Source organism: Gavialis gangeticus, unplaced genomic scaffold (assembly GCF_001723915.1).
Source record: "Gavialis gangeticus isolate Ggan-Ray unplaced genomic scaffold, GavGan_comp1, whole genome shotgun sequence".
Lineage (NCBI taxonomy): Eukaryota > Metazoa > Chordata > Crocodylia > Gavialidae > Gavialis > Gavialis gangeticus.
In genome coordinates this window covers 85175435-85194848 of record NW_017729022.1, presented here as the reverse complement: position 1 = coordinate 85194848, position 19414 = coordinate 85175435, and the positions used below count along the sequence as shown (strand labels likewise).

Sequence of the window (19414 nt, the reverse complement as noted above, 5' to 3'; positions counted from 1 at the left end):
GGGGGGGGGGGGGGGGCAAGAAAATTAAAATACGTTAGACAGAAATAACCTCCCAACAGTACCCCACAGTCTTTTGATCTCAGAGCTGAACTCTCAACAGGTGTTAATAGTCCAAAGTAAGGTATAAAGTGTGTCAGATTCAGACAAATACAGATCAAGACATACTTCTCCCACTCCAAATATTCCTCATCTTTAGCCCTTCTACAGATCCTTTCTCTAAGAATTTGCCCAGGGTAGGAATTTTTTTTAGAAGCCTCTTCACTGCTACCACCTGTTCAGGTTTATTGATGGTAGCAACAGCAAGAATTTTGTTTAGAAAAGATGCTACATGCTGCTGGTAATATGTGATTTAGACATGCTCCAAGCAGGGCAAAATGATGCTTGAAGTGTTGGGTGTTGCCTGGAGTCTTGCCTACATCAGCGCTCCTATCTTTGCTGTCAGTAGTGGATCTGAATTGGTGGCAGCCATATTGGCAATATTAGTAAAAAATCAGAGTCTGGAAATATACAAAGGCCAGCAAATGCAATCACCTACATAACATAGTTTATCCATTTTATAGAGTAGTATGCTTGGGGGGGGAGGGGATTAATATCCCATCCAAAATGTCCAGGGCTTCCAACCTGCAAGTGCTGAGATTTAGGCCAGACAATGGTGGTTCTTCCACCTAAAATGAGAAGTCGAATGCTATTCCCTTCCAAGCTACTGGCTATATCTGTAGTTATGGAGACATCACTCTCTCCATATAATTTCTCATATGCACTGGATTTTATTTGAAAGGGTCTTTTTAGGACAATAATTTGTACAGGCTGTGCCCTCATTATGTCTGTGGCAACTCTGCAATATATCTTATATATATACCCCTGTGAATATGAGGCTCAATCAATTTAATTTAGGGCGTCCAGAAGTCCTGCCCCACTACTTAAAACTAGCACAAATTACCTTCGCCAGTGAGCAGGTACACTGTGACAGTCATTCATATCATACCTGCCCTACATTCTTTGCATGGAAGATTGACTTTGAGTTCCTACAGATGTTTTTAAATATATATAATCAGACCAGATTCCCACCTACTATAAATGTGCAATGTCTTATTGACCTAAACGGAGACATACCAATTTACACCATTGTAATTTTTTTAATCTCTATTGCATTCAAAATAAAAAACAGAAAGAGGAGTCATATGGAAACCAGAACCTGCCAACAGTTATGCCAGACAACAGAAGTAAAATAAAACCTATTAAACTGTAAGTTATTTGGTATACATGAAAGTTTTTATTGCTTAACTTTTTAAAATAATAACAATAATAATAATAAAATTCTAGTAATTGCAAACTCTAATCAATGATCTTTCCCTCATATCCTTCAGATCTTCACCACAAATCTAAACACCAACAATTCTTACTGTATTTTAGAAGCAGATTGATTTCAACATAATTTGGGTATGTTTAGCATCTAAAAAGGGAGTCATTTCAATTACTTAATGAAGTTACATTTACTAAAGAATATTTATACATGTCCCCCATAAGTTATAAAAATCTTTCCTCTGTACTGATATGATTTATTGTTTCCAATAATTTAAGAGAGCTGCTGACTTCACATTGGCATGTCTCTAATGTGGCTTTGCTGATACAGTCAGTAGATCTATAATAAATCTTTTCCCCAGGACAGATTTTGCATTTGGTGTTCCTTCATGTGAACAAGGCTGTCCCAAAGATTAATTTCCAGAATGTATAATAAAGGGTTAAGCTATGAACTAGCTGCTGACTTGAAACATGAAAATGGCAGATCAATGTTCAAAATGAGTCTGTGTAAATGATGACAACTCCATAAACAACATGTGAGGAAGGGTGATTGATAATCATATGGGCCACATCATAAATGTAGATCTGGATTAATTTTCTTCAGAACTGAAAGAAAATAATACACTCTATGCAGCAGACTACTCCATTTACTTGCATGCGTTGCAAATCAAAGCTTCAAAAGGATATTAAAGGGATTTTTACCATGAATCGTACTTAAATGTTAAAGCCTCTCAATATGAGTACAGAGTTTAGGGCATATACTTGTGAATGTTTCTCATCCAACTGTACCTTAGAAAGGAGGCTTGTTTGGATTAAATCACCATCTAAATGTTTTGAATTGGTTCCTTCCCAATTTGGGAGTTTCTCCTTTAGCAATTACTCATTTTTAAAGCTCTTGATAGAAAAAAAATGCCTAAAACTGAGACACCTTCAGTGAACTAGCTCTTGGCTGGATAAATTGTCTGACATCAACTATCTTTTTGGGGCTTGCACCTCCATATCTTATGTCAGTAGGTGCAATAGCCTTTACGATGCAGAACTCCATTTCTCCACCTACATATCCACTTCCACTTATCATACCTGCCTTTTAAAAAAGTCCTAAAAATAATTAGGTTCAGCATAGCTACAGTGTTACCATGTATTTTATAATGTTTGAACTAATGGTTTTTGTATTTTATTTAATACCCTGACAAAGTTCCAAGACTTTGAGGATGAAGATTGTCCTTTAACAATAATGCTATTTAATGTTAATGCAACAGAATTAGGATGATAGAACATTTCAAAACAACGATTAAAATCTTTTTTCCAATATTTGAACATGAAACAAGATTTCAGATCATGGACAGTTTCACAACAGTCAATTTTTATGCCTCACGAAACAGTTTTTATTCTATTTCTGTTTTCAGACATTTACAGCAAAAAAATGAAAGCATAAAATGAAGAAACAGTGCTAATCTGAGCCTTTGGTAATTATGGAAAGAGTGGACTTTCCAGACAACCAAAATTCCCCTCAAAAAGTACAGGAAATTAAAATAATACTCTGAAAATACACCAGAAAACTAGAGCAGACATCCAATATTTTTGAACCTATATCTCCACTGGTTTTGTGTTGTAACTGCCTGAGACAAATTCCAACCCATAAACTGAAATCATCTGTGAAGTGTATGCAATCACCTATATCTTTACATCTGAAAGGTTAAGGAAAATGTTGTTTGCCCTTGAGTTAGTATATTCTCTTCTGCCACACGAGATGTCACATGACCCTAACTTTAGTCAGAAAGTATCTTTTCAGTATATTAGTGACCTGACCCTCTCATTATCAGCAGTTTCTTGTAAATTACAGCACTAATTAATATAGCCTTTATTTAAGAGATAAAGACATATTTTGAAGCGCGAGGAGCATGCCTTATAAAAGAACGGTTTCAAGAACAAAATATGTGTAGGCTAGAAAAGGAGGCTGCAAGAAGACCTAATTATGGTTTACAAATACCCAAGAGGGTTCTGCAAGGAGGAGGTAGAATCTATTCAAACTATGCAACAAGGACAAAGCCCAAAGGCATTAACTGAAATTGAATGAAGAACAGTTTAGACCTGATATCAGAAATGGATTTTCACTCAGAGGATCATTACTACGTGGAAAAGATGACCTAACATAGGTTCTTAGTACTAATGAATTTCCTTCTAGAATGGATGCATATCTAGACCCCTGGACTACATCTGGACTTCATTTCTGAAAAAGTAGATGATCCTTACAAGAGGCTGGGTACAAATTAGTGAGGATTCTAGGTCCAGTCTGCTAAATATTACGTTCTTTTATGACTTCTTGACTCCATAGCCCTGTAGTGCCACCTTCTGGAAGAGGCAGTACTCAGACAACCCCAAGCTCTTACTTCCATACTAATAACCCCTAAAGCTGAACTATTTAAAAAACAAACAAAAACAAGAACTAAAACTATTTTATTTGCTACTTAGCCAACAAATCCCACCGAAGACCCCTCCCCATGCCACAAGCACAAGCCATAAAATAACTAGATGATTGCATTTTAGAGTTAAACTTGTAGAGTAGGTTTGCTCCCTTGTGCCTTTTAAGACATTGTAAACATACTTCTACAGACCCTTTTTCTATTTCATATTATCAGAGAAAATTTGCAAAGCAGAATAATGGCATGCACTAATGTTGCCCATCTAATATTACTGCAGGTCCCATATGTGTATTAAATGTAATGTAGTTAGTTTTAAAAGCCTTTTGTTGTGCTTGTTGTTTTCTTCTAAATAAACACATAATCTATGGCAACAATGAATAATTCATTATTACTAAAATGTATCCCATTGTGTAGGAAAATTAAACATTGAAAAGTACCTAAACATCAAGAAACAATGAAACTACTAAGTTTGACAACTCCCATTTCTGTGTAGTGTGAGAGTGTGCTGAAAATACAGTAAATCCATATTTCTAATTTCCTAAAATTAGGAAAACATGATTGCAGAGCAAAAAATACACTCTCATGTTTCTAAACTACATTTATAGAGCTAATATAAGTATATTATAAACCTATATATAGTAATACTTAAGAATGCAATGTAGCCAAAGAAAGGCATATTGTTCACAATACATTTTTAATCATAAAATCTTCTTTAACTGACCAAAAGGCCTTTGCTAGCCTTTTTTCTTTAAATAGCCTTCTCTAATTTGGATCATTTGGTATCTAGTCTCCACAACAGGAGACCAAGTAACTGGCTAACGGGATGTCAACATGAGTAGAAAGCACCTACGAGAAGAGGCCTAGTCAGGCTGCTCAAACTTCAAGTAGACATAAAGATTGGCCTACTCACTGTCAACAGCTGGGGAATATAAGGGCAAGACATTCTAGTATTCTAAGCCAATCCTGTTTCATATATGTTGTGAAGAGCAACCTGGTAGCACAAGGTTTTCCCTTGAACTCAGCTTTTTAGTCTCTGCCTTTCATTTTTAGCATTGGTGTTTGCTGTAATTATTCTATTGCATAGTGGAATGGGTTTGCTTTGACGGCTGATCATCTTTGCTACCACACTGTCTTGCCTACACAGCCATTTAACCTTTCAAGCTCCTTCCATTTACAAAAATAAAAAATATATTGTAAACAAATGCCAGCCCCGCTCTATGAGGGACCAGAACTACCTTCCCTGTTTGCGTAATTTTGTTTGCTTTACAAGTTGCTCTTTCACCTAGGAGCAGGGACAACCCACATCCAGAGACAGATGCAAAACTGCTCCTCCAATTATATAATCACTGCAGCTGATAAGTAGGGAGCTGGATTTAGGTTGCCATAGCGTTGGCATATTGCTATGGAGGCTGAGCTCGTCGTCCATTCTACCAGCTCTGGCACTGGAGCAGAAGCCCACTGGTACCTGCTACTGCATGTGCAAAGCGCTTGGGTCTTGCACAAGTGGAAAAAAAAAAGGAGCACCTTTAGATGAGGGGCTGATTTCTCTCCCCACCCACTCCACTTGAGGAGAGCGACTGGGGGTGTTTGATTGTTTTTCTTTTTTGATCTGCATTTTGCTGAGGGAAGGTGATCGCTGAGATCGACCTCTTCCTCCACTGCTGCAGCCTACTACAGCCAGTATGTCTTTAGGAGGGGGAGATTAGGAGGAATAGGTGTGTGGTGAGGGAAAGGTCAAAAAACACCTTCCTGGTGCCAAGTGGAGCAGTTCTCCCACCGCTTTGACACGCTGTGAGCAAGCGGAGATGGTTTACTGCAGCCTTGAAAGGCAAGAACCCCCACCCCCCCCCCGCAAGAGCAGAGGGAGAGGAGTCCCAGGCAGGCACACAAGTTAGCCTCTGACACAAGAGGTCTAGGCACGCACCAGTACAACGGAGAGGCTGCCTTATCAGGCAATGCAGGGAGGCTTGGGGGGAAGCTACTTACGGGGGGGGTTGGTGTTTGCAGGCTGGAAAACAACTGGACCCCGCTACAGGGCTGGGGAAGGAGAGGGCTCGATCTGTTCTCCAAGAACAAGGTGGGCACCAAGACCTGCTCGGGGGCATTGGGACAAGACAGAAATAACTGCAAGCAAGGCCGCTTGGCGGGTGGGGGGAGAGACCTCGAGACTTGGGCAAAGTTTATTGGCGTGGGCAGGGGAAGCGCTGCCTAGTGCTGAAGGGGAGTGATCGGCCTCGATGCACATGGCGCGGGCAGTCCGGGGTGGCGGGGGTGGGGGAAGTGGCTGAGCAACCCCTGCCTAAAGGGCAGCTCTGGAGTTGTGGGGAATAAAAGAGATCAGATTTACCCAAAGACCCTTGTCTGCCTGAAGGGCAGCTCAACTTTCATGGCAGCCCCCACCCTTCGGCTTCATCGCGGCTTGAACTGGGCATCAGATGCAGTCGGGCTGCCAGGTGCCTTCCCCGAGATGCCCCATCCAGCGCCGGAAGATCTTTCCATCCCCTCCCCTTGGGGAAGAGATGTCAGAAATAGCAGGATGGGGATGAGGATGGCCATAAGGAGCCGAGGGCCCCTCTCCCGGCGTCGGTGGAGAGCCCTGGTGCCAGCTCCCACGGCACGACCCAGCCCTGCTGGCCGGCCCATGCCCTTCGCCTCCAGCCAAACTCCCGGCTCCATCCATCGGGCGCCCCTTGGCCGCGTCTCTGCCTCAAGACAAGACCCGGGCAACTTTTCCTTGCCTGCTAGTTCATCCCAGACACATGGTCCTCGGGGGCTTGCAGCCACCACTGCCGAGATCGCTGCCACAGCCCCGCCTGATGCCATCGGCATGATGTGAATGGAAATCGGGGTCAGAGCCTGCTCTCCCCCCGCCTCGCCTCGGCCGTGGCAGCACCGGGCAGGGAAGCGTAGGGGGCAAACCTCCTCCTTACCTTGATGGTTTTCCTCCGGAATGTACATCCTCTTGTTTTCATTGACCATTTAAAAGGAGTCCGGATTAAATCCCTCCAAAGATCGGCTCGGGAAAATGCGAGGTAAAAAAGGAGCTGCAGTATTTCCCCTTGTATTATATTACCTGATTCCCATTATTGCATCAAACACCAAAAACGGATCCTTTCCACTACTGCCTCCTTTAGTGAAATTGCAATGCATCCTCAGTACATCCGGGCCCCTTCCAAGAATTTAGCACAGCACCTCTGGCTGCTAAACCATAAAAAAAAAAAAAAAAAAAAAAAAAAAAAAAAAAAGAAAAAGAAAAAAAAAAAGAAAAAAAAAAAAAAAAAGAAAAAGAAAAAAAAAAAGAAAAAAAAAAAAAAAAAGAAAAAGAAAAAAAAAAAGAAAAAAAAAAAAAAAAAGAAAAAGAAAAAAAAAAAGAAGAAGAAAAGCAAGAAGGGGAAGAAACGGGGAGGGGGGGGAGCATCCAGGACAAATCTCTGAGGAGTCAATGTCTTTTTTAAATCCACGAACTATCAGAGGAAGGAAGGGAGAGAAAAAAAAAGGGGGGGGGATGTTCAAAGGCTGCTGCTCCTCCTCTTCAAAGCCATTCCGAGTGCGTTGTGTTGGCAGGGAGCTGTTTCTGCAGAGGAAGAGAGAGGGAGAGAGAGCCGAGTCCCAGCCCCTTGCTCCCTCCCCTCTCCCAGACAGACAGACACCCTGAACACTTCCAGATGTTGCAGCTGCGGCGGCGGCAGCGCGCAGAGCCTCGCGCCCTGCTCCGGGAGCCGGCGGACTTGATGTGAAAGTTTAACGTGCTCCCTCTCCCCTCTCACTGCGCCTGCCGAAACCTTTCTACAGACATGACGTCAAGAAAGCGAGCTGGAGCCGGCCGCCTGGAAAAGTGGGGGGAAAGGCAGGGGGGAAAGGAAGCGGGAGGGCGAACAGGCAGGGCTCGGCTCCATTGCGGAGCGCCGCACGCCAGCCTGCCTGCCTCGCGGCGCGGCCACTACCCTGCGGTTCCAGGCATTTGTGAGCTGCATTTCAAGGAGGGCCGGATCGGTCGGGGAAAGATGACAGCCGGCTTCATCTCACTGCGGTGCACAAAAGAGCGGCATGAGCAGCGATTGCATTTCCTCAATTAGGAGCCGTGTCACCAAAATACAGGCGCGATACACGGAGAAGCGAGAGGGAGACAAGTTGCACGGACAGGAGGAGGCACAGATGTTTAAACAGATGAGTCGAGGTCGGATTTGCAAAATCCTTGATGGACAACCAGAATGGCTGGGTTGGGGTGTCCCACCGCTCTTCCTAATTATCCCTCTCATTCGGCCCACTGCTGGGATGCTCCACGGAGAGCAGAAATGACTTCTTTACAATAAAATTGTGAGCTGAATCTAGTAGATGGGATGTGAAATGTGTTTGGGCTCTCAGAGCTGCCATGTTAAACAAGAGATGCAGAGTTCCAAAATCCCCCTCTCAGAAATCAGGCATCAGGAATTGTACTGACTGGGGGGAGCAACAATAGTTAGAGGTATAGATTTGGTGACTGTGTAGATATATATGGTGTCCTACAGCCAAAATGATGGTTTGGTTGTCACATAGTCTCAGTTTGATAATACTCATGCAATAGGATTCATGGCAACTAAAAATACAGTGGCTCATCTTTTCTTTTCTAATGGTTCTACAATTACAGCAGAAGGATAGGATTTTTCTGTTCCGATATTTCAGGCAAGTCATATGGCACATGCAGGATTTATGTGACCACGCTCTTTAGCACCTTTCTTCCAAGTTGATCACTATGTGGTTTACTAAAGGTTTGTCTTAAGAATCTTTCACTCCCCACTTAATGTAGCTATATAGGGGTGGGGGGTGAAACTCCAGAGCATAACAGCACACAGCAACACCCACAGGAAATCAAAAGAATACCACAGCCATTTGGAACTACAAGGGAAATTGAGATAGACATAAAACAATGGCCAGTAAATTGACCATTACAAAAAGGCCTTTTTGGTTCCCATTTGCCACAGGTGTCATCCAAAAGCTCAATTTTCCAACAGCCTGGTGCTCTATGACACCAAGCTGAGGAACTGGCTCAGTACGGCCTCCTACAGAATTAAAAACACTATTTCTTCTAGCACCTGGATTTTCTCTTAATTGTGGTCTCATGTACTTATACTGTTTATTTCAAGATTTCAGGTAAGGTCACAGTTTGACATGCAATATTGTATTCTCATATCAGAGTTGCCTCTGCTTTTTTCAGGAAAAACATATTTCATAAATCCTTGGCATTGTAAAAAGTGAATTGTAATGGCTACAGTTTCTGGATTTTAATGTAAATAAGCATGATCCATTGTTCTATTCCTAAACAAATTCTTACCATCTTGGATTGTGTTCTCTCCATTTCTCTATAACGTGAGTCAACAAAGAATTGCATGATTCACCCAGAAAACCATTCCTTGTGTGGACAGTCACTTAGGAAATATTTAGGGGAATGCTGATTCTTGCTGCACAGAAATTATACCCATTCCGGTAAATATCTCTTTTGCCTTTATTTAGTCACATGTTCAACAAGCTAAGATTTTATATATTCTATTAGTCAAATACCAGCTAACAGTCACCATAGTAGTGCTTTCTGCCAGATCCCATACATATGCAGGCTCATAAACAAGTTGTCCTACAAGTCTTTCTCCAGTCTACAACCCTCTCAGCTTGCCAAGCTCCCAACACAGGACACAATTTGGGCCAATTATAAAAACAAGATGCAGAAGGAAAATGGAGCAAAAAACCGTAGCATATTAGCTGGCACTAATTTCCTTCGCATAAATACATTTTACTATAGTCTTTAGTTTCCTAATGCAGAATTTCTGATGTAAATAATGCACAGTAATAAAAAGTGGAATGGGAAAGAATGTGGATTTAAGATAAAGGCAAACTAATCAAGAAGTCTGACAGTGACTATTAATTTTCTTAAAATTCTTACTTTAAATACAGTGCTAAAAAAAGGGAAACAGTTCTTGAAACCAAATTTGTTAAGTCACATTCAGTATAAAATTGTTTATACCACATTTTCCTTAACATTGTAATTCTCAAGTAAACATGCAGTTGTCTCACTTAAGGGCATTACCCTGCTCAGAAAATGAGAATATTAATCAATGTAAAGGAATATATAGCCTTTTCACTTTACTTAGAAATAGTGGATCAAGAAGAGATTTGGATAGGGGCTTCAAAGAAGGAGCCCAGGACCTCAGAGAGGCCAACACAACTTAATTGAAGACCCTAATAACAGATAAATGAATCACACTTTCAGACAAGCCCTTCACTGATGAGCACATCTCCACTTAAAGAGAATTGCTGTGCTAAACCTAAAATTTGATCTGGAGCATGCACTATATTCTGAAACCACTATCTCTAACCGTTTCAAGGATAGGTGCTCTCTATTTTCAGTGGGCTCACTTAAATAAATCTCAAATATTTGCCTTTGTAGATATGGGAAAGAGTAAAAAGCAAAATCTATCCCTCTCACCTGGAGCAAGAACCTGGAATTAGATATTAGTCTATGGGCTGACTTAGGAATCAGAATCTAAACAAGAATACCACGATTTGCAGCCCTGGGACCCAACCACCTTCCCCTAGCACCAGTATACACTTGCCTGCGTCCAGCTGCTGGGGCTGCTTCTATGACCCTGCCTGGCTGCATGCCAGCCATGTACATGCACATGTACAGATGCACGTGCTCCCACTGCCTCCAATTGCCCCAAGCAGCTCCTTGCAGGCTGGAATGCTGCCAGCCTGCAAGGGAAAACCTGTGCTTTCCTGCATTTTTCTGGGACTCACTTGTGACCCTTCTAAATGTTCTTGCAACCCACGGGTTGAGAAATGCTGCTTTAAGAGATAATTTCCCACTTTAGATTTCATAGTTGAGGTAATGTTTAAAAAAAAAAAGTCAGCATAGCTGGGAATAAAGCCTGTAGAACAAATGCAGGAGGGGGATGAAAATGGCTGACTTTGTTCTTGCCTCCTAAAATCTGTGCTGGTCAGTTATGGCTACCTGTTTAGTATTCTACAGCCTAGATATATGTGATGATAGGCCTCTAGTTTTATAGTCAGATCACCATTTGGAGGTGAAGTCTTGACCTGATCTCTGCTGGTATGGAAGATCTAATGAGAGTGTGGGCAGGGGGCTGGACTTGATGATCTCCTGAGGTCCCTTCCAGTCCTAATGTGAAATCTATTAAAATCTATTAAATAATTGTTTCTGATTTCCCACTTGATCTGTGCCCACTGCCACAAGTGGGGAAGCAACTGGGTGGGGAGGTTGTTTTGTTTTGTTGTGATATCTTTTATTGGACTGACTGTGTAGTTGGGAGAGATGTTAAATAAGCTTTCAAGTACAAAGTGCCCATCTCTTCAGCTGGCCTTTGCTTCTTGCATCTTTCCTGGACCATTATGGCTACAACAATACTCTAACCCTACAATAAGTTGGGAAGGACCCATCTCCTCACTGGACTAACTGAGGGTGCCCAGCTAACCTTCTCTTCCAGCAGTTTTCCATGAAGCTTTACCATAAGGTTTAAGCACTATGATGTGGCTTTCACTGGTTCTCTGTATCTGGGAATATTTAACATAGAGAAATTAAATATCATGAAATAGCCACTAGAAGATGCATATTTAATTATTTGTACCATAAGTTAGCAGGGTTTCAGCCTGAGGCCTTCACCACCAAAAACCACTGAACTCTGCTGCTTGAACTAAAGGAGAAACATCATAATCTAGCAATAGGAGAAGACTGTTACTTTCCAAAGAACTAACTACAGGGAATGAAGGATACAATACACTTTATAAAAATGTTGTATCAACAAGTGGTTTAGCCAGCTACTGTCAACGTAGCACACTACTGACCGGTTAGATGTCGGACTAGGATTCCTATAGACAGGTGGATTGAAATAGTAAGTGAGAGGGAGTTAAAAAAAATATGGGAAATTGCTTAGCACCATCTGAATTTTCTCTACTAAATGTACGTGGTAGCTGACAGCTTAGAAGATAAGAAACTGGCTCTAAGACCTGCATTCAATTCCATCCTATATATCAGAGATCTCTATAATCTTGGGTAAGTCATTAGTTTACTGTGTGCCTCAAGCTATCACCGGTAAAATGGAAACAGTACTTCATGGGAGTTCTATGAGGATAGCATCCATTTGTAATTTCAGGATGCTTAGGCACTAAGGTAATTAGGATCACATAAATAGCTACCTAGATGTTTATTTTTAACAAACACCATATTTTCTTGTATACTGCATGCCTCTGAATAAGATATACACCTTGTTTTTAGAAGGCGGAATGAAGGAAATAACTATCTTTCCTTGAAAATACTGGTACATATTTTTTCATGGAAAACACAGGCAGCCTCAGTATGAGGGGAATAAAAAACCTGTAGCTGCTTTGTTAACCCCCTAGCTGCAGGACACAGCAAGTGCTTCTGGCTGCCCACTCAGTCTGAGAAGAGGGGTCAGGTAAACTGAGCCCTCTGCTCCCCACATTTCTGCATTTAAGATACATACACCAATTTCTAGCAGCTAATTTTCAGGAAGAGGGTAGGTATTGTATGCAAGTAAATACGGTAGGTTCTGTATAAGGATCAGAGATTAATCTGAAAAATATGCACATTCTGTGTTCTGCTACTTAATGCAATATTCCCTTTCAGTACACACAGCATGTTAGGGATATCAACAACCTCAGGAATAGAATTAGTAACATCATCACAACCAAAATCAGTTTTCAATACATAAATTACAACTACTCAATGAATCCTAGGTGTGGGCATAAAAGTAAAAAAGAACTATTTTAAAAATAATTTGTTGGTGACCTGCTGCCACTCATTTTCCCTCAGTTTCTCCACACTATGAATGTAACACAGGGCTTTTTGTAAATTATGCAGTTGGTTCTATTTTGAATAGATCATATTCACACTATTTTTGGCATTTGTGCCTTGGAATTAAAAACAAACAAACACAAAAGGATAAATTATTCAAAAGTGGAAAATAAATGTATTTTCCTCAGAAATGGTATTAAAGCTAACAATACAAAAAACAATTTTTGTCTGGACCAGTTTGTCAACATAGTGGCAGACCACTATATTATTTTGCTAATATTGAAATGTTAGTCTCAGATACCAGTTCCTTCACCCAGCCAACTGAAACTGAAAGTCACATAAAAGTCTGCCGTTGATCATATAATAGACAATGGGATTTTTTGACACCGAGAAATTTTTGTATGATGACCTCACGCTTCCATTTTAGTTCTTATGAGTTTCAGTTGCTCCCTTGTGCCTCTTTTTTTAAAATGAGGTGCATAAACCAGAAGCCTTAACTAATTCAGAGTACACCAAAAAGAATTAACTTGCTGGAGAACATCATAACCTAATATAATATAATAATTTTTGTCTTCTGTGACAGTAGTCCATTCTTGATTCACGGTCAGTACCCCATTTACTGTTACCTGCAAGTTTTCCTATGCAATACTAGTCCCTCATCAGTATTCCTTTGCTTTCTGTTGATGCATAGGGTGATTCTTTCCTGAATGGCTATATTTACCTTAAGGTGAATGGCATATTTTTTTACTTCATATAACATACATATTTGAATACCACCATATTTCTTACTGAAGGAATCTTGCATTTATTTGATCAAAATAAGCACTGCATTTTGAAAATGTTTTGCATCCTTTTAAAAAAAATAGTAAGCATAAAAAAATAATAAGCATACAAAAACAGTAAGCATAAAAGCAATTGATGGTTTTGGCCAAGGCCATTCAGACTACTGTTGGGTATGTAAGCTTTCAGTTCTACCACTTAAATACAAAACAGGAGGCATTTTTGAAAGAAAGCATGCGGGTACCAGCCATTCCCAGGGTACAGCAAATCGGGGCAACTGCCACGGGCCCCGCCTGTAGCTGGCAGCTCAGACCTGCACATGGAAGAAGCACAGAGACACCCCCTGCCCATTTGCAGGAGCACCACATCTCCACACAATGTTAAGGGGGTCCCGTACAGGCTGATTTGCCCCAGGGTCCTGCACCTCCCTAGGGTTGGCTCTGCCAGGCAGTTCTGGTTATTAGGGTCTGTTGTTTTAATTTCTTAGAATTTGGAATTGTGAAGTATTTATAGAAATATGACATGTATTTGAAGATTTTATGATAGAAGAAACACTGACTTTCAAAGCCAACTAGGGAAATTAGCCACGCACTCGCACTGAAATTTAGAAGACTGACTCACACAGGCTGATATGCCCCAGGCCCTGCGCACCCTAGGGACAGCTCTGTAAGTAGCACTTGGTTTTCTAGCATACAGACACTTCTAGAAAGTAGGTTGGACACATGAAAATGTGACCCTCCAGAATACTGGAAAGCTCATCCTAATTATATGCCTGCAGTCTTCTGAGAGGATTTCACTAGGTGGTCGTTTTTTATTCCAACTGTAATGAATGTGACAACTGCCGATTAATACTGCAGTAGATTACCAGTGTTTAGTTATGACTAAATATGAATGAATGTATGAATTTATGACTGAAGTTGAAGAAAATGACAGAAAACAAGTGCTTGAACAGACTGAAGTCATAAAAACAGATATTTAGCTTAAGTAAAAAGTAAACACTGTGAAGAAATGTTATTCAGCAAGATATAAAGGATCTATGCTTATCTCAAAATGTGCAACAAATCAGTTTCTTGACATTTCTCAAGATCAGATGTGGTGTTGAATTAAACTAAATATGGTCATAGAAAAGTAGCACCTGAAGGGACCTCATAAGGTCATCTAATGCAGCCTCCTGCTCAAGGCAGGATCATCCATAACTAAACCAGTGTCTGTCAAACCTCATCTTGAAAATTTCCTGGGATGGAGATCCCACAATTTCTCTAGGTACTCTGTTCCAGTACTTGACCACCCTCATAGTCAGAAAATTCCTCTCCAACCTCAGTTTCCTCTTCTGCCGCTCAAGGCTCCTAGTCCTGTCTCCTACAGCCACAGATAAATTTTTGCTTTGCACTGGACCCTTCCCAATCCATCCCTGTTTTTTTTGAAGTGTGGTGCCCAAAACTGGACACAGCACCCCATGTGAGGCCTCACCAATGCTGAATAGAGTGGAAGAATCACTTCCCTTGATTTGCAAGTGGTTAATACAACCTGTTAATACAACCCAGTATGCTGCTGGTCTTTTTACAAACATGCTGTTGGCTCATATTCAATTTATGGTCTACTTTAAGCACTTGGTCCTTCCCTGCAGTACTGCAGCCTAGCTAGTGATTCCCCAGGCTGTATTTGTACATGAAGTTATTCCATCCCAGGACTTTACACTTGTCCTTGCTGAATTTCAGCTGGTTGATTGTGAACCATTTCCTCAGTCTACCTAGGTCATTCTGGATCCTAGCTGTACCCTCCATAGTATTTGCAATTCCAGCCAACCTGATGTCATGTTGCTGAACATGCACTCAGTCTCATCGTTCACATCTTCAGTGAACATGTTAGAGAATACCAGGCCCAGGACAGAGTCCTAGTAAACCCCCTTGATACCTCCTCCCACTTACGCATTGAGCAATTGATGACTACTTGTTGAGCACCACAATCCAACTAGTTATATATGCACCTTACAGTACTTGTCTAATCTGTATTTCCTTAGCTTATTACTGAGAATGTCATGAGAAACAGTGTTAAAAGTCTTGCTACAGTCAAGGTATCCACTGCTTTTGTCCCTATCTACAGGTGCTGTCACATTACCATTGAAGGAAATTAGGTTGGTCAGGCATGACTTGCTCTTGGTGAATCCATGTTGGCTATTCCTGATCACCAACTTGTTCTTCCCTAGGTGCTTCACAGTGGATTCCTTGAGGACCTGCTCCATGATCTTTCTAGGCATAGAGATCAGGCTAACTGGTCTGTAATTCCCTGGATACTTCTTCTTCCCTTTCTTGAAGATGGGACCCTTTTCCAGTCATCTGGGACCTCACCCAACCTCCATGAGTTCTCAAAAAACAATAGCCAATGGCTGTGAAATTACCTAAGCCAATTCCTTCCACACTTTTAGAGGGCCCTAAGATGATAGACATGTGAAATGTTTTACACATTCCAGGTGACAGCCCTCTTTCCTATGGGGCCCAAGGCCCTCGGGTCCCCACCTACTTTGCACTTCTGGCACTTATCAACTGGTAGCTGACATTATTTGTGAGGACAGATAAAAAAAGGTATGAAATGCTTCAGTCTTCTCTGTATCATCTATAATTAGATTCCTTCTGTAGTGCATAAGGGACCTACAGTGTCACTGTATTCCTCTAACTTTTAACATATTTGCAGAAGCCCTTTTTATCACTTTTTATGTCCCTTGCCAGTTGCATCTCAAGTTGTGTTAATCTTCCTAATTTTCTCCCTGTATACCATGCAATATTCTAATACTCTCCCCTAGTGATATGACCAGGTTTCCACTTTTTGGTAGGATTCCTCTTTTTCAACTCACTGAAGAAATTGGTGTCTAGTGAGGCTGATTGCCAGTTGTACTGAAAAACTGGGAAGTGTATCGGGATAGTTTGCTCCTACACCCTTGATATGGCTTCCTTGAAAATACAGACAGCTCTCATGGACTCCTTTTCCCCTCAGATTTGCCCTCCAGGGGATACTACCTACCAGTTCCCTTAGTTTCTCAAAGTCTATTAAGGTTGGAGACTTCATTTATGAATTTTCAGGATCCTGCAAGATTTGCTATGACATGTTCATCATGAAAACATGGCCACAATGCTAATTTAACATGCTGTTTCTGGCCTACCAGCACCTCTTCAACACTTCCATTCAAGAACTGCTTCTGTTCCTCAGAAAAATGGCAAGGATCTGTTGGTGACTGTCCCTTAAGAATTGAAACAAAAACTTGAAGTCGATAAAAAGAATAGTCTGACACTTCTTTTCTAATCAGGAAGTGAGTAAAGTAGGTCTGGATACACCACTACAAATTTAAATGGTCAGACCATCACTAGATGCTACAAGTAAAGAAAGAGAAAAATCAAAGAACTAAAAACATAAAAATTAAAATTAATGCAATACTGTTCATCAAAGATGAGATATGACTTAATAATGGTTAAAAGCATATGTGCAGGGAAAAATAAATTCCTATTTAATGCAACTTATACTTTAAGAAGGAAAAAAAAAAGTTACCAAATAGCATTCAAGCTGTTCCAGATGCCATCTAAGAAAGCAGCGATTAGTATGGCAATGGTGATCTTTTGCCATAGCTTTCATAAGCAGACTAAAATGAAGACTAAATTTTTGAATACGGCTGTTCTACACATCATTAACCTCACCAAACACAAATTATATAGCAGAATGTGAAAGCCCAAATACTTCTCACAACCCTCATCTATCTCATGTGTGGTGGACTGAAAAAAGGGGATACCAGACACTTGATGGCACTCTCAGAAATATTGCATCTACATATTTAATTTGCAATGAACTACTATAACTTGACATTTGCAGAAAGCACAAAGGTTTAATTTTAAAAAGATCCTAAACTTTCTTTTTTTTAAATGAAAAACTCCATAAAGACTTGGTTTACAGAAGCCAATGAAGGAGCTTTCAGAAGGATTTGACAGATTACAGGATGCTGACACTATTGTTGCAATCCCAGTGGGAAAAGATGGCTTGATTTAATTACCAAACAACTGGAGCCACAAAAAAAACAAAGGCAATTCATAGACTATATGGAACCTTACCATTACATAATCAGTATGACTGATTCAAAAACAAAGGTCATAAACTGAGCTCAGAACAGGAAGCAGCAGATGAAATATGAATGACGGAACATAATATTGTATTTCTTTCTTTTCTTCCAGTATGTAAAACTAAAAATCTGTATTTCTATTCCACATCTGTTTTGCAGGAGGTTATATCACATCTCTTTAGATCAGAACTGTAGAAAATTGTAGGGGTCCTGTCATCCATGCTTTTACATCAAATGTTGTCAATTTTTAAGACCTGTGCTACGTAAGAACAGGCTAGCTATTCACAGAAAAAAAAATAGCCTGCCCTTAGAAAATTGGGCAATAAGATTAACTAATTAATAGATTGGAGAGTAAATTATTTTATTATTGGCTTTATATACAGAATTTCAAGTATTTCATTTTACACAATGCATCTTTTTACATTTCATAATTAAGCTTATTCAGTGAAATATTTAATTTAGGACTTGTCTTTCATATTATAAAATATTTGTAGGGTTCTTTTGGCCTTTTTTAATTAGTTATTTTTCTGGCTGGAGTAAAATCACAACAACCCAGCCACCAAGCTATTAGGTTTTGTATTGGAGAACCCTTAGCTAGTCCTGGGGTTTGCTTTAAGGGTCAGCCCTAACTACAGCCTTCTTATAGTAACTATTAATTGTGCTAGGCTGGATGATGATTTTGCAGAAAAAGATATGGACGGACACTAGATTAAAGACACATTTTACATGTCACATTATTAGATCTGAATCCAGATTTCCAGAGATGGAATTCTACTGTCTACAGCTGATAGTGGGCTACATCTCAGCACTACTTAGCCTTGCATTCAGATCTAAAGGAATTATTTCAAAACCAACCACTAAAATAATATTAGTTCCAATAAACTGTTCAAAAGAGCTTGTTTTTTTTAATTTCCATAAAAATCATCATCAAAACAGCACAAGCAAATGCTACACAGACCCTAATTGGATTGGTTAAATCATCAACTTAAAAACTGTACATTTCATTATGCTTCCATCTTGACTAATTGTTCTCCACGGACATCCAAAACCTCATTTACTGACACATTATTAAAGTATTATAGAAGTTTTGGAAGCATAAAACAAAGTGTTATTTTGTTGGCGAGATATTAAAGACATCCTGGAAAGATCTTTAAATACTGTATAAATTACATCCTCTCTAAAAGCATGACATGCAGAAATTACTCAAATGGCTTAAATTTAAAAGACAGTGATGCTGGTATCACTGCCTGTAAATTTTACGTTAACTCATGACTACTATAGAATATGGCAGGTATTTGTGGCAATGTAAGCATCTGCTCAGTTACTGAATATACAGACTATGATTTCACCAGAATGTTAAAGGAACAAAAGCAACACGATGCAATGACCAGCAGCAAATAGTTTAAAGTAGCACCTAATTAATTTTGAAGAAGATAAAATGTGTGGTGTATTTGTGGTTTGCATCATCTCACAGTAAAAAGATATTTATACACTTCTAATTTCTAGCAGCATCGTCTCTAGGAACTCCTTACATTCTAAATCTAGAAAGAGTATGTGCTGTATTTAAACTGTACCTACAATACTTAATCAAAGCAGAGGGTTTGTATCTTCCTAAATTTAATGTCCTGCCATTTTATCTAAAAAAACCCAAACAAACAAGAATCCAGCTTCTTCACCACAGAATCTAGGGACCCTTTTACTGATTCAGTCACCCTGTTCTGAAGAAAACCACGTAAAATTAGGGTTGGCAAGCCAGCCAATTGATGGTCAAATATTGTCTATTGACTGGTCAATTTACTACATATTTTTTACTGGTCAAAGATTATAGCAATTTTACCAAAAAAACCCACCCTAGTTTTTGTAGTTTTATTGACAAAAATATATTTCTTGCTTTTGGACACATTTCTTAATAGAAAATTTTTGCTTTTTCTGTATATTATAGTTTCATAGTTTCTAGGGTCGGAAGGGACCTGAGCAGATCATCGAGTCCGACCTCCTGCTATG

The 19414-nt window shown here is 40.1% G+C and overlaps 1 protein-coding gene across 4 annotated transcripts in view; it reads right to left on the bottom strand.

Moving 5' to 3' along the window:
- Positions 1–6963, bottom strand: part of CACNA1C (calcium voltage-gated channel subunit alpha1 C) — a 790825-nt gene extending 783862 nt beyond the window's left edge. For all 4 annotated transcript variants that reach the window (XM_019515544.1, XM_019515545.1, XM_019515546.1 and 1 more), the window contains exon 1: positions 6656–6963. In XM_019515544.1, coding sequence (XP_019371089.1) covers positions 6656–6704 — 49 coding nt within the window. In that variant the 5' untranslated portion in view covers positions 6705–6963. The remainder of the gene's footprint in view (positions 1–6655) is intronic.
- Between the last annotated feature and the right edge of the window lie 12451 nt (positions 6964–19414).